Here is a 15,821-nt window from a genome sequence, read left to right as displayed (position 1 = left end):
TCCGGCTATCACTGGACACTTCAGTGTAGGACACAGGGAGGGCCACATCGATCGTGGTCCCATCCTTCAGATGAGACAGTAAACTGAGATCTAATTTACCCATTCGAGTGGATACAAAAGACTCTTTTTTCCCCCCCAATAAGAGTGAGGCATTCATTCCTCAATCAACATTGCAAAAAGAAAACCACAGGTGAAGTGGTCATTAGTTTCCCTCTTGCCCCTTGTATAGTTAAGAAAGCCCACCAACGCCTCTACTTTCTCAGGAGGCTAAGGAAATTTGGCATGTCAGCTACGACTCTCACCAACTTTTACAGACGCAAAATAGAAAGCATCCTTTCTGGATGTGTCACAGCTTAGAATGGCTCCTGCTCCGACCAAGACCGCAAGAAGCTACAAAGGATTGTGAACCCAGTCCATCAAGCAAACCAGCCACCCATCCATTGACTCTGTCTACACTTCCGGCTACCTTGGAAAAGCAGCCAGCATAATTAAGGACCCCACGCACCCCGGAAATTCTCTCTTCCACCTTCTTCGGGAAACAGATACAAAAGTTTGAGGACATGTAGCAACCAACTCAAAAACAGCTTCTTCCCTGCTGCCATCAGACTTCGGAATTGTCCTACCTTATATTAAGCTGATCTTTCTCTATACACTAGCTATGACTGTGACACTACATTCTCTCCTTTCCGTCTCTACGAACAGTATGCTTTGTCTGTATAGCGCGCAAGAAACAATACTTATTACAGTATACCAATACAAGTGACAATAATAAGTCAAATTAAATCAAATCAAAAATCCTTGTACCTTACAGTGATCACATTTGCAGCTACATCTACTTACACAGGGAGCCGGTTAGCTCAGTCGACTAGATGGGTGAGTGCCTGATTCTGAATAACAACATCATAGAAATCATAGAAACCCTACAGTGCAGAAGGAGGCCATTCGGCCCATCGAGTCTGCACCGACCACAATCCCACCCAGGCCCTACCCCCACATATTTACCCGCTAATCCCACTAACCTACGCATCTCAGGACTCTAAGGGGCAATTTTTAACCTGGCCAATCAACCTAACCCGCACATCTTTGGACTGTGGGAGGAAACCGGAGCACCCGGAGGAAACCCACGCAGACACGAGGAGAATGTGCAAACTCCACACAGACAGTGACCCGAGCCGGGAATCGAACCCGGGACCCTGGAGCTGTGAAGCAGCAGTGCTAACCACTGTGCTACCGTGCCGCCAATGGGTTCAATTCCCGTTGCGGCTGAGGTAGATTTGGGACCCTCTTCCTTGCTTGCCCTGCCCTTGCTACTGAGTGGTGTGTTACTCACAACAAGTGACTGCGATGGAAGAATCAATCCTGACTGGTCTGTTAGGCTCGAGTCGGTTTATTGCAAGACACTTCCTCAATGCTACTAGCCATCAAGAAGGTCTTCCCCAAAGTTCTCCAGCTGTCTCTATTTAGAGGACAATCAATGTCACATGTTTAACTAGCAACTCCCTTAACGAGGTAATTGCTGTACATTTGGATTAATAGTACATTGACCTGGCGCCCCTGAAAGCGACCCAACAGATTGACGAGACACTGAAGAGATGGGGACAATGGCTAATTAGCAACTTACCTACTTCAAAAGTAGCCTGTTGATTCAGTGCAATGGGACAGGCCGCTATATAAATGCAAGTTTTTCCTTCCTGTACTCAGCTTCGGCCCATATCTCTCAATCGCATCACTCTCCAGAGAGGTACAGGCCGAGGCACTTCATAGCTCCAGGGACTTGGGTTCGATTCCTGGCTTGGGGTCACTGTCCGAGTGGAGTCTGCACGTTCTCCTCGTGTCTGCGTGGGTTTCCTCCGGGTGCTCCGGTTTCCTCCCACACTCCAAAGATGCGCGGATTAGGTGCATCAGCCATGCCACATTGCCCCTTAGTGTCCCGGGATGTGTAGGTTAGAGGGATTAGCGCGGTAAATATGTGGGGTTACAGGGATAGGGCTTAGGTGGGATTGTTGTCGGTGCAGACTCGATGGGCCCTGTGGGGATTCTATGAGTATCCTTTATCCGTGAATCCAGAAACCACACTTTGTTTTGAATCTCATTGACCTTCAGCACGGGAAGTCTAGTTGTTTGTCCGCACTGTTTACTTTGTGATCTTTGTGGTTAACATGTCAAAGAGAAGCGTATTACAGGTACCCTGTATTTATTATTCAGATACATCTTATTGTTCTAGCCATTACATTGGACTATTGCTAGCCTAGACTTCGGTTCTTATAACGCAAGTCGATATGTGGTATGGAAAACCAAAATGTTCTGAAATGCACTTGGCCCTGAGGGGTTTCGGATAAAGGATACCCAAGCTGTAATACATTTAGACTGGAAGAAAGTAGATTGTCAGTGATAAGAAATGTGTGGTCCTTCAGTGAGAACAAGGTCATATTAAGCTATGGTGTCCTACAGAGTCAACCTTCATTGCCACGGTTACGTATTTTTAAAAGTTTATTTACTAGTCATAAGTAGGCTTACATTAACACTGCAATGAAATTACTGTGAAAATCCTCTAGTCGCCACACTCTGGCGCCTGTTCGGGTACACTGAGGGAGAATTTTTAGCACGGCCAATACACCTAACCAGCACGTTTTTCGGACTATGGGAGGAAACCGGAGCACCCGGAGGAAACCCACACAAACACGGGGAGAATGTGCAGACTCTGCAGACAGTTACCCAAGCCGGGAATTGAACCCACGTCCCTGGCGCTGTGAGGCAGCAGTGCTAACCACTGTGTCACCCACCTGGTTGAAATAAAAGTACCGATGGGAGCTTTCCCCACAAGAAAGACTCAGCGGTTTCAGGAGAGGGGGGAGAGGGGAGAAAAAATAATCGGAGAGAAATCATTCAAGGGAAAATGAGAGGCCAGGGAGTATTTTGTTCCTGTCTGTCTCCCGGTACCGTGCACAAGAACGAACAAGGATTTATTCCAAACACTTGCTATTTGCACAAGAATATGTTCAAGATTAAGTACAACCAGTGCAAGGGGAAAAATGAAGCTAAACAAACACAATCTAGCTGAGCAAGCTAGTTCTCCCACTCCCTCCCACAAGATCCTGTAGCCTCACTGGAGTTCTGGCACAGCAGACGCAGCATATGGTAAAGAGATACATTATGCACCAAACAAATGTCATTAAACATCACCATTAAATTTTTTTTCTCTTTAAAAAATATTTTGATTCATTTTAAATAAGGAACCTGATACACAAGGTCCACAAGCCTGCACATAAGATATGGCGGCACAGTGGTTAGCACTGCTGCCTCACAGCGCCAGGGACCCGGGTTCAATTCCCGACTTGGGTTACTGTCTGTACGGAGTCCGCACGTTGTCCCCGTGTCTGCGTGGGTTTCCTCCGGGTGCTCCAGTTTCCTCCCACAGTCCGAAAGACTTTCTGGTTAGCTGCATTGGCCGTGCTAAATTCTCCCTCAGTGCAACCGAGCAGGCGACCAGGGGATTTTCACAGTAACTTCATTGCAGTGTGAATGTAAGCCGACTTGTGACACTAATAAATAAACTTTAAACTAGAGGGGATGGCTCTTGGTGAGTTCTGGTACCAGAAACATGGAGTTAGTGCACTGCCAAATGCTAAAGTCCACGTGACTCCAAGTCAGCCAATGTTGATCACTCAAGGCACAACACTTGCTGACCTAGTTCCAACATGCACTTAGGCAAAAACTGCCCAGCACGGGCAGCGATCGAGAGTTGGTAATCCCCTTTCTGGTACCAGAACTCACCAAGAGCCATCCCCTCTAGTTTAAAGTTTATTTACTAGTCACAAGTAGGGTTACATTAGCACTCAATGGCACAGCGCGGGAACGAGAATCAAACTGCAGTGGTGAAAATCTCGTCCGGAGGACAGGAAGGGCCGATGGTGAGAGGCTGCTTCCCCTGCAGGGAGAGTCTAGAACTAGCAGCGCCGTTCTCAGGAAAAAAAGGAGTCAGCCATTTTGGAAGGAGATGAGGAGGAATTTATTCCCTCAGAGGGTGGCGAATCATTGGATATCTCTGCCCCAGAGGACCACAGAGACTCAGCAGTTAAATATAAATCAAAGATGAGATGAAGGGACTTTGGGAAATGGAGATCGGGTGGGAAAGTGGAGTTTGTGTGGTAGATCAGCCATTGATATCATTGAAAGGTGTAGCAGGCTCAAAAGGGACCGTGTGGCCTACTTCTGCTCCCATTTATTACGTTAATATATTCTTAAGTTCATATAGTGGATGGCCTGTGGCACTGCTCACGGCAAGTCGGAGAGTTTGCTTTGTAACTAAATTGACTGGAGGATTATGCCCCGTTTCTTGTGCAGCTGTGCAAACTGTCCCTTTAAAGTCATAAGACTGAATATAGTTCAGCACATCCTGATGACAATTAGACGCTCGTTATCAGCTTTTGCTTTCGCCATTTGCATTTTTAAAAAAAATGACAACAGTTGTGATTTCTGGATGTTGCACCTAAAATGTGATATCAAAAGTAGGTAGGTGTTCCTTTTCAGTCAGGGGCTCTGGGCAACGTTAAACTCTTTGAAAAGAATACTAATTAATACTAGTGGTTAGTACTGCTGCCTCACAGCACCGGGTTCGATTCCGGGCTTGGGTCACTGCCTGTGTGGAGTTTGCACATTCTCCCTGTGTCTGCGTGGGTTTCCTCCGGGTGCTCCGGTTTCCTCCCACAGTCCGAAAGACGTGCTGGTTAGGTGCATTGACCAGGCTAAATTCTCCCTCAGTGTACCCGAACAGGCGCCAAAGTGTGGCGACTCGGGGATTTTCACAGTAACTTCATTGCAGTGTTAATATAAACCGACTTGTGACATTAACACACTTAATTGCAGACGAGAAGTCCGGCTTTTTTAAAAAAATTGACAGATCAAACAGTGTGGAATTGGTCATGTTCTCAGGTCAGAGGAACCCGAAAAACATGGCAAGTTTGCCCAAGTTAGCTTTTTGCCGCTTTGTTCTGTTTTGGCTTTTGTGGAGCTTGGACATTCACCCTCCCTGACCCCCCCAAACCTTTACAGCTCACAACAACAGAAGCTGTCACACCTCCACAGTGGACTGTTGTTGTGGAGGCCTCAGTACTGACGAATCGCTAGTCATCACTACTGAGGAGATGGCCTAGTGATATAATCGCTAGACTATTAATCCAGAAACTCAACTAATGTTCTGGGTTCGAATCCCACCATAGCAGATGGTGGAATTTGAATTCAACGAAAAATATCTGGAATTAAGAATCTACTGATGGCCATGAAACCATTGTCGACAAAACCCATCTGGTTCACTGACGCCCTTTTAAAATTTTATTTATTAGTGTCACAAGTAGGCTTACATTAACACACTAATGAAGTTACTGTGAAAATCCCCTTGTCGCCACACTCCGGCACCTGTTCGGGTACACTGAGGGAGAATTTAGCATGGCCAATGCACCCAAGCAGCAGGTCTTTCGGACTGCGGGAGGAAACCGGAGCACCCAGAAGAAACCCATCGTACCGCCCGCAATGGAAGGAAATCCGCCGTCCTTACCTGGTCTGGCCTACATGCGACTCCAGAGCCACAGCAATGTGGTTAACTCTCAACTGCCCACTGAAATGGCCTAGCAAGCCATTCAGTTCAAGGCTGGCTAGGGATGGGCAATAAGTGCTGACTCAGCCTATGTCTCACAAGTGAATAAAAATAAATCGTGACTATTATTTCCGGACATCGGACTTCTCCGATGGTTTCAGTGTGAGGAGATAGATCCCAAAGAGCATGTCCTGCTCAACGTTGGCCCGTTTCTAATAGAAACAACTCAATAATGTAGCAGAATTACGTTATTATTTCATCTTGTTACCAGGCATTCAGCAGAGTGGTGCTCATATTGCTTCCACCCAATGGATCTTTTGAAGGTTTAATGTACCAGAAGTCTATATTTTGCAACGGTGTTGAACAATGGACCTTGTGAAGATTTGGCACCAACAGAGGCACACTGTTGGCAGCAGAAGCACCCTGAAGAAGCAGATTCATGCCACCTCACCCTGAACTGATTTTTAATATGAACCTGCCTTCATATGTAGAACACCTCAGGATTATCTTTGTTAAAGAAGATGAGCTAGACAAACGGGTTTAGCGGCAAAAAAATCTGCTTATTTCAGAACTTGGTGGCACTGCTGCCTCACAACGCCAGGGACCCGGGTTTGATTCCCGGCTTGGGTCACTGTCTGTGCGGAGACTGCATGTTCTTCCCGTGTCTGCGTGGGTTTCTTCCGGGTGCTCCGGTTTCCTCCCACAGTCTAAAGATTAGCTTAGGTGGATTGTCCATGCTAAATTGCCCCTTAGTGTCTCGAGATGTGCAGGTTAGGTGGATTGGTCTTGCTAAATGCACGAGGGTACAGGGATAGGGCTTGGGTAAAATGCTCTTTTGGAGAATATCTGCAGACTCCTCGCACAGTCCAAAAGATGTGCTGGTTGGGGTGCATTGGCCGTACTAAATTCTCCCTCAGTGTACCCGAACAGGCGCCGGAGTGTGGCGACTAGGGGATTTTCACAGTAACTTCACTGCAGTGTTAATGTAAGCCTACTTGTGACACTAATAAATAAACTTAAATTTAAAAAATTTGAGTAAATCAGAACATTCTAAAGTTTACTTATTAATGTCACAAGTAGGCTTACATTAACACTGCAATGAAGTTACTGTGAAAATCCCCTAGTCGCCACACTCCGGCACCTGTTCGGGTACACTGAGGGAGAGTTAAGTGTGGCCAGAGTGTGGCAACTAGGGGATTTTCACAGTAACTTCATTGCAGTGTTAGTGTAAGCCTACTCGTGACATTAATAAATAAACTTAAACTTAAAAAGTTTGAGTAAATCAGAACATTTTAAAGTTTATTTATTAGTGGCACAAGTAGGCTTACATTAACACTGCAATGAAGTTACTGTGAAAATCCCCCTCTCACCTAGAAGACGGATAAATTTATTGATATTCTTAATTATTCAACACCTTAAATGAGAAAACAGAGGACAATTGTTGTAAGTGGAACCAGCAGCAAGAGGACAAATTTTCATGTGTAGAATTTGGGTGTGTGAGTGTTTTCTGTGGTCAGAAACATTTTTTTGTTAATCAGGGTGGAGGTTTCTATCAGTCAGCAATGACAGAGGTGCATTACTGGTCTGTATGGTTGCACTGAATGCTTAGCCTGCAAGAGTAACAGTGGCAGGTCTGCCAGGAGTTACACTTTCCTTCAGAAACACCCAATGGAACTATTTTCAGGGGAGGGTTTTGAGTTACGACAGCACGAGTACTGGATTCTTTACAGGACAGGGTTGTCTCAGTTGGTGCTTTTGAAACTGGAGACAAAATGGGAAATGGAGGGTGAAAGTGTTCATTCGCAAATTTACTTCACGCATAGGACCATAAGATATAGAAGCAGAATTAAGCCATTCGGCCCATCGAGTCTGCTCTGCTATTCAATCATGGCTGATACGTTTCTCTCCTGCCTTTTCCCTGTAACCTTTGATCCCCTTACCAATCAAGAACCTATCCATCTGTCTTAAATACACTCAATGACCTGGCCTCCACAGCCTTCTGTGGCAATGAATTCCATAGATTCACCACCCTCTGGCTGAAGAAATTCCTCCTCAGCTCGGTTCTAAAGGGTCATCCTTTTACTCTGAGGCTGTGCCCTCGGATCTTCGTCTCTCCTACGAATGGAAACATCTTCCCCACGTCCATTCTATCCAGGCCTTTCAGTATTCTGTAAGTTTCAATGAGATGCCCCTTCATCCTTCTAAACTGCATTGAGTACAGACCCAGAGTGCTCAAACACTCTTCATACGTCAAGCTTTTCATTCAATTAAAATAATTAAAAAGGCCACCTATATTAACCATCTGAATCCAAAAAATTTAATGATATCAGCCGCAAAAGATAATGGGCACTATTTCCCAAATGCTTCTGTTGGCTTGGTGCTGTCCACTGTGGAACTGGGCCATACAGATCAATTCTCGCTCAATGCTGATCTAAATCATGACCATAATCAGAACACTACCGTTCATTTTGGCCAACCAAGAGAGACATAGCCAGAGCTTTCCCCCTTCTGATCAATAACCAAAGCTCTATTCATTGGATACTGACCACGATCAAGCCTTGGCTGTAATACTCCCCGACTGACCAACACTCATCATCCAGGTTGGCACACGAAGAATGGGTAACTAGGTAACAAAGACAACTCACACTGATGGAACTGTAACAAGTCAATCTCTTTGACAAAACAATTAAACTAATTCAAAGTAACCAAGGGACAAATTAAAAGGGGCAGCCCCCAAAAAGAAGGGAACCACCCAAAACAAAAGACAAAGTAGAAAGGAAACTTAAAACATCAAATTAAAATGCGATCAAAGGGGTCGATAATACACCCCAGCCCCTGTGGTGCCCAGAAGGCGTCAGTGCCCTCAGACACCGCATGGGAACTGGAACAAGTTGGGGCCTCGGAAAGAATATGGGAGAGAATGATCTCATTGAGACAAATAGGATTCTTAAGGGGCTTGACAGGGTAAATGCTGAGAGCGTGTTTCCCCTCATGGAAGAGTCCAGGACCAGAGGGCATAGTCTCAGAATAAAGGGGTGCCAATCGAAGACTGAGATGAGGAGAAATTTCTTTTCCGAGGTTTGTGAGCCTTTGGAACTCCTTGCCGTCATTTGGTCCATATAGCCTCCTTCTAAAACAAAAACAGAAAATGTTGTAAAATCTCAACAGGTCTGACAGCATCTGTGGGGAGAGAATAGAACCAATGTTGAGTCTGGATGACCCTTAAGATGCTGTCAGACCTGCTGAGATTTTCCATTTTTGTTTCAGATTCCAGTATCCGCAGTATTTTGCTTTTACCCTCGCTTCCTTCTAACTTTTTAAAGTTTATTTATTAGTGTCACAAGTAGACTTACATTGCAATGGAGTTACTGTGAAAATCCCCCAGTTGCCACACTCCTGCGCCTGTTTGGGTACACTGAGGGAGAATTTAGTATGGCCAATGCACCCAACCAGCACGTCTTCAGATTGTGGGAGGGAACCCATGCAGACACAGGGAGAACATGCAAACACCACACAGTCACCCAAGGCCGGAATTGAACCCGGGTCCCTGGCGCTGAGAGTCAGCAGTGCTAACCACTGTGCCGCCCATGATTCCATTTGTATGTTGATCTGTAAATCCAACGTACCCGTTAGACTTTGGTCATATTTCTTAGGCGATATGAAGGGGAAATAAAATTCCATGATAGAATATTCTGTTGTCATCCACTGCAGGTACTGACAGGCAGCACATTCCACTTCCCTGAAATAAAATACCATCGATAGGGAATTTGCAACTTTGACGGAATCAGTGCAGACATCACTGATAATATCATCAGCTGTGACCCAATCCCATCAATCCACTAATTAAACTAAAAATGGTGGAAGGTTTAACATTGGGAAACAAGATCAGGAAATGGAGGTGATGGTGATGTAGGGGTACTGTGCCTGGACTAGGAATCTCAAGGCCCAGGCTAATCCTCTGGGACATGGGTTCAAATCCCACCACCACCACTGGAATTTAAATCCAACATAAAAATTTGGAATTGATCGCGAATCTATGATTGCGATTAAAAACCCATCTGGTTCACTTATGTCCTTTAGAGAATATGCCATCCTTACCTGGTCTCTAGCCGCTTAGCTGATAGCCAAAATGGAGAGTGATACTCATATAAAAAAATAATGTGAATAGGAAAAAAGAGTGGTTTTGACCTAAGCAACATGGTTCAGAATTCTGTGGGGAGCTAGCTGATTTGTCAGCAATAATCTTCTCACTGATGCTCAACTTGGGTTCTGCCAGGGCCACTCATTACAGCCTTAGTTCAAACATGAACAAGAGCTGAACTCCAGAGGTGAGGCGAGATTGACTGCCCTAACACCACTGTGGGTGCCCCAGTACTGTACGGTCTGCAGCGATTCAAGAAAGTGACTCACCATCACCTTCTCAATGGCAATTAGGGATGGGCAATAAATGCTTGTCTAACCAGCGAAGACACAATCCCATGAAATAATTTAAAAGAAGTTGCCACTTAGTGGCAGCAACATTTGACTGAATGTGGCATTAAGAAGCCCGAGCTGGGTTGTTTTCGTTGGAGCAGAGAAGACTGAGGGGCGACCAAATTGAGGTACACAAGATCATGAGGGGCATGGACAAGATGGATAAGGAGCAGCTATTCCCCTTAAAGGGTCAGTCACGGGGGGGACATAGGTTCAAGGTGAGGGACAGGAGGTTGGGGGGGGGGGGGGGATGTGAGGAAAAGCTTTTTTACCCAAAGGATGGTGACAGTCTGGAATGCGCTGCCTGGGAGGGTGGTAGAGGCGGGTTGCCTCACACCCTTTAAAAAGTTCTTGGATGGGCATTTGGCATGTCATAACATTCAATGGGATTAGGTGGGAATTCAGGTGTTTCTAATGTGTCAGTGCAGACTCAATGGGCCGAAAGGCCTCTTCTGCATCGTATGATTCTAGCAAAACTGAAGTCAAAGGAAATCAGAGAGAAAAGCTCTCCACTGGTTGGAGTCATACCTAGCACAAGGGAAGACGGTTGTGTTTGTTACAAGTCAGTCATTTCAGACCCTGGACATCACTGCAAGCATTTCTTGGGGTAGTGTCCTAAGCCTCTCCATCATCAGGTCAGAAATGGCAATGTTCGCTGATGATTTGCACAACGTTCATCATTATTTGTGACTCCTCAGATACTGAAGCAGTCTGATCCATATGCAACACAAACTGGACAATATTCAGGATTGGACTATTGAGTGGCAAGTTACAATCATGCCACACAAGAGCCAGGCAATAACCATCTCCCTTCAGCAAGAGAGAATCTCACCATCGTCCCTTGACATTCAGTGGCATTACCATCACTGAATCCCCCATTATCAACATCCTAGGGTTACCACTGACCAGAAACTGAACTGGACTGGCCTTATAAATACTGTGGCTACCAGGACAGGTAAAGGATGGAAAGTTTGCAGCAAGCAACTCACCAGAACCTTTCCACTATGTGCAAGACACAAGTCAGGAGTGCGATGGAATATTGTCCCTTGTCTGGGTGGGTGCAGCTCCAACAACACTCAAGAAGCTCAACACCATCCAGGACAAAGCAGCCCGCCTGACTGGCACCCCATCCAACACTTTAAATATTCACTCCCTCCACCACCAGCGTGTGTACCATCTCCAAGATGCACTGCAGCAACTCACCAAGACTCCTGAGACAGCACGCTGCAAACCTGTAATCTCTACCACCTCGAAGGACAAGGACAGCAGATGCATGGGAACAGCATCACCTTCAAGTTCCCCTCCAAACCACACTCAATCCTGACTTGGAAATATATCACCGTTCCATCACTGTCAGTGTGTCGAGATCCTGGAACTCTCTTCCTGTGGGTGTCCCTGTACCATATGGTCTGCCGCTGTTCAAGAAGATGGCTCAACACCACCTTCTCAAGGGCAATAAATGCTGGCCTAACTGGCGAAGCCCACATCCCATGAAATGTAATTTAATGATAGCAACACTTCTTCGGAGTCCGAAGGTTTTGAGTTCAAGTCCGACTCTAGAGGCTGAAGAACGAAATCTAACCTGATGCTGTTTTCAGTGCTACACTATCAGGATGTGATCTTTTGAACGGATATTAAACTAAGCATCAATCTGCCCTTTCAGATGAAAGTAAAAGATCTAGTGGTGTTATTTTGGGGAAAAAAAAGAGCAGGGCCCAGACACCCTCCTTTAACCTTCAACCAATCACTTAAAAAAATTATCAGATCTTCATTATCATGCATACATTACCCGCAACATTTCCCATATTACAACAATGACTGCACTTCAAAAGCAAAGATGCCTTGTTGGGGTTATAAAACAGTTTTAAGACATCCTACAGCCAGGAAAGGTGGTGTATAAATATTGAAAAGCCACAATTAGCTTCATCTAGCCTTGAGCAGGGAAAAGAAAGGTCATCAAAGGTCAGTATGCGGTGATCCCCAATGGATCTACCCAGATATGAATACCAGAATGAGAATGGGCTCCCACCTCCCCATTTCAAGCTGCTTCCCGACACACAGTCATGATTCAGCCTCAAAAAATGGCCAATAGGCTGAGATAGAATCATAGAATCCCTACAGTGCAAGAAAAGTCCATTCAGCCCATCAAGCCTGCACCAACAATCCTACCCAGGCCCTATCCCCATAATCCTATGTATTGTTTTTTTTACACAGAGGGTGGTGGGTGCCTGGAACTTGCTGCCAGGGGAGGTAGTGGAAGCAGATACGGTAGTGACATTTAAAGGGACGTCTTGACAAATACATGAATAGGATGGGAATAGAGGGATACGGTCCCCGGAAGGGTAGGGGGTTTTAGTTCAGTCGGGCAGCATGGTCGGTGCAGGTTTGGAGGGCCAAAGAGCCTGTTCCTGTGCTGTAATTTTCTTTGCTCTATTAACCCTGCTAATCTCCCTGACACTAAGGGGCAATTTAGCATGACCAATCAACATAGCCCACACATCTTTCCACTGTGGGAGGAAACCGGAGCACCCGGAGGAAACCCACGCAGACACTGTGAGAACATGCAAACTCCACACAGACAGTGACCCAAGCCGGGAGTCGAACTTGGGTCCCTGACGCTGTGAGGCAGCAGTGCCCCCCCCCCCCCACCCCAGCAAATTATCAGCACTTTCTGAAGAGGGAGGGGATTTAATTGTTTAAAAAAAAGTGGTCATAAATTGTGTAGAAATCCAAAACAAACTGCAACATTTAAAAAGATTGCACAATTCATGAAAAAATGTATCTGGAATTTAATCGAGCACCCCTGAATATCACCTGATCACCCTGCATCTCACATCTTAACTGGCCTGGTTCAGGAACCATTCCCCCTCCTCCCACAGGGAGGATACTTTTCACCAAGGCACTGTCTCTTTAAATGTGGAGTAAGCTGGATTCTATAATGTCCAGTTAGCTCTGGCTGAGGAACATTTGCCTCTCCAGGATATATTTAGGTTATGGGGAAGTTATTTTGGTTGGACCTCCCCACCCCGCCACAACATCTCCCCTCCCAAACTCAGTGCATCAGATTACTTGGAATCCCTGGGCAAGTGACTTTTGCCCAGAGAGAGAATTTTTGTTTAAATAGAGTCTCCCTACAGCTTGGTTCCTGTTTAGTAAATATTGTATTGTACCAATGAGTTGACATAAATGACATTTATAAACGACATGGTGGAGGAAGAGAGAGAGAAAGCATATCAATTGCATGACAGAATTGATATCTCTTTAGATCAAAGCCCCTTTAAGAACAAGACTGTGTTCTGTCCATGAAGGTGGTGGATTACCTGGATCTCTTCAAAGGATTCCTCGATGTTGGTGACATGGTGTTGTTCGTGGAGAGCTGGCTCGTCGCAAAAGAAGCACACCAGGCATTTGTCATTCAGACAGAACAGCTTGACTTTGTCATGGTCCTTACAGGGGAAGGAGTTCCTCTGGGCTTGGAGGATGGCGTCCAGGGGGAAAGCGCTGTACCTCTCCACGATATTGGACAGCTTGAGGCTGGGGGAGAGCAAGGGGTCCCTGAAGCTCCTCCGGCACTCGGGGCAGTCCCTGGAGCAGTGATCCTGCCGGTTCCAGTGCTCGGTGATACACTTCCTACAGAAATAATGCTCGCAGCCAAAGCTCACGGGGTCCTGGTAGATGCTGAGGCAGATGGAGCAAAGCAACTCGTCTTTGAGGCAGCAAGCCATAAGGAGCACAAAAGGCTGAGACTGGGAGGAAAGGGGGGGTTATATTAGACCAGGAGCTTCTCTCTCTCCCTCTGCTCTGATGTGAATTCCTCTCCGCGATCCTTCTCACTGCTGATCAATTTCATTCCAGGAAGTGTTCCTGTGGGAAGCACCAAGCTACTACCTGGGACAGAGAGAGGGGGGTGGGGGGAGAAAGCCGGCACCAACCCTTTAAACCTCAGTCCCTCCAACCCCACTCTCTCACTCCCACTTCACCCAGCCACACACAACCCCACCTTTCCAGGCGATTTCACCCCCTCCCAGGTTAAACTCCCCGCCTTTCCATTTTTTCTGTCTCTTATCCCTTCCCCCCAAGGAAATGGTCGCTCCTGGACCGTGTTATTGTGTTACATTAATGTTGCAATCGGATTCGCTACCTCTAACAAAAAAGGGAAATTAATTCTTAAACCTTTTGTGCCACGACAGGCCGCCAGATGACTGGGAGTCCCCCACTTCCTATTGGGGAATAATCTCATGGAATCAATCCACTTTTCAGGGTCACCTTAAAACTTTGCCAATTTTCCACTCAAGAGAGAAAAAAACATCTTCACCCAGGGGTTGCCCTATCCTCTGCTTCCCAACTGATGATGCCAGGGAGGGAATGCTGGCTCGCACTTCAACTGTGAAGGCATCACAGTGTCCCTGAAACCAGCGCTTCACTTCTACTTAAAGAGTTTAATACCATCAAAATAGATTTGTAAACGTGTAACTGGGAACAATAGAGGAAGGGAACATGTAATTTAAAGTAATTTCCAAATAGCGACGACATGTCCAATACTCTTTATTAGGACAGTACCTGATATAACTCTCAATTTACTTTTTGCCAGTTTGAACCTGTGTCCCTTTGGCAATTTAATTTTAGGTAATATTCTGGAATTCATAGAATCCCTGCAGTGCAGAAAGAGATGATGTGGAGATGCCGGCGTTGGACTGGGGTAAACACAGTAAGAAGTTTAACAACATCAGGCTAAAGTCCAACAGGTTTATTTGGTAGCAAAAGCCACACAAGCTTTCGAGGCTACCTCTAACAAAAAAGGGAAATTAATTCTTAAACCTTTTGTGCCACGACAGGCCGCCAGATGACTGGGAGTCCCCCACTTCCTATTGGGGAATAATCTCATGGAATCAATCCACTTTTCAGGGTCACCTTAAAACTTTGCCAATTTTCCACTCAAGAGAGAAAAAAACATCTTCACCCAGGGGTTGCCCTATCCTCTGCTTCCCAACTGATGATGCCAGGGAGGGAATGCTGGCTCAGAGCCTCGAAAGCTTGTGTGGCTTTTGCTACCAAATAAACCTGTTGGACTTTAACCTGGTGTTGTTAAACTTCTTACTGCAGAAAGAGGCCATTCAGCCCATCTCTCTGTGTGGGTTTCCTCTAGGTGCTCCTGTTTCCTCTCATAGTCCAAAGATGTGCAGCTTAGGTGGATTGGCCATGGTAAATAGCCCCTTAGTCTGATTTGATTTGATTTGATTTGATTTATTAATGTCACATGTATTGGTATACGGTGAAAAGTATTGTTTCTTGCATGTTATGCAGACAAAGCATACCATTCAGAGATAAGGAAAGGACAGAGTGCTAGTATCCAAAGATGTGTAGGTTAGGGGGATTAGAGGGAAAATTTGTCGGGTTACAGGGATAGGGACTGGGTGGGATGCTCTATCGGAGAGTTGATGCAGACTCAATGGGCTGAATGGCCTCCTTCTGTACTGTAGGGATTCTGATTCTATAATAAGGGCGAGATATCATCAAACTTGGGTTTTGCTGCCAGTGTTGGCCCAATACGAATACTCTCACCTCTGAATCCGAAGGAAGTCCCACTCTCGAGACTCCAGGCTGACGTGTCAGTCCAGTACTGAGGGAGTGTTGCACTGTTAGAGGTGCCATCTATTGAATGAGACATTAAACCATCTGCCTTTTAAGCGAATGTAAGGCAAAATGCTTTTCAATTAAATTGAGTTCTCCCGGCATCCTGGCCTGACACCTATCC

General features: G+C 45.8%; 1 protein-coding gene across 1 annotated transcript in view; it reads right to left on the bottom strand.

Annotated features, from left to right (window-relative positions):
- trim62.1 (tripartite motif containing 62, tandem duplicate 1) overlaps window positions 1-13,875 on the bottom strand; it is a 99,984-nt gene extending 86,109 nt beyond the window's left edge. Inside the window, exon 1 of the mRNA XM_078239061.1 lies at window positions 13,387-13,875. Within this exon, the coding sequence (XP_078095187.1) occupies window positions 13,387-13,791 (405 nt within the window). The 5' untranslated portion in view covers window positions 13,792-13,875. The remainder of the gene's footprint in view (window positions 1-13,386) is intronic.
- Window positions 13,876-15,821: the final 1,946 nt, after the last annotated feature.

This window comes from Mustelus asterias, chromosome 22, assembly GCF_964213995.1.
Source record: "Mustelus asterias chromosome 22, sMusAst1.hap1.1, whole genome shotgun sequence".
Lineage (NCBI taxonomy): Eukaryota > Metazoa > Chordata > Chondrichthyes > Carcharhiniformes > Triakidae > Mustelus > Mustelus asterias.
Note: the sequence above shows the minus strand (reverse complement) of the source record. Positions and strands in the feature narration are given on the sequence as shown.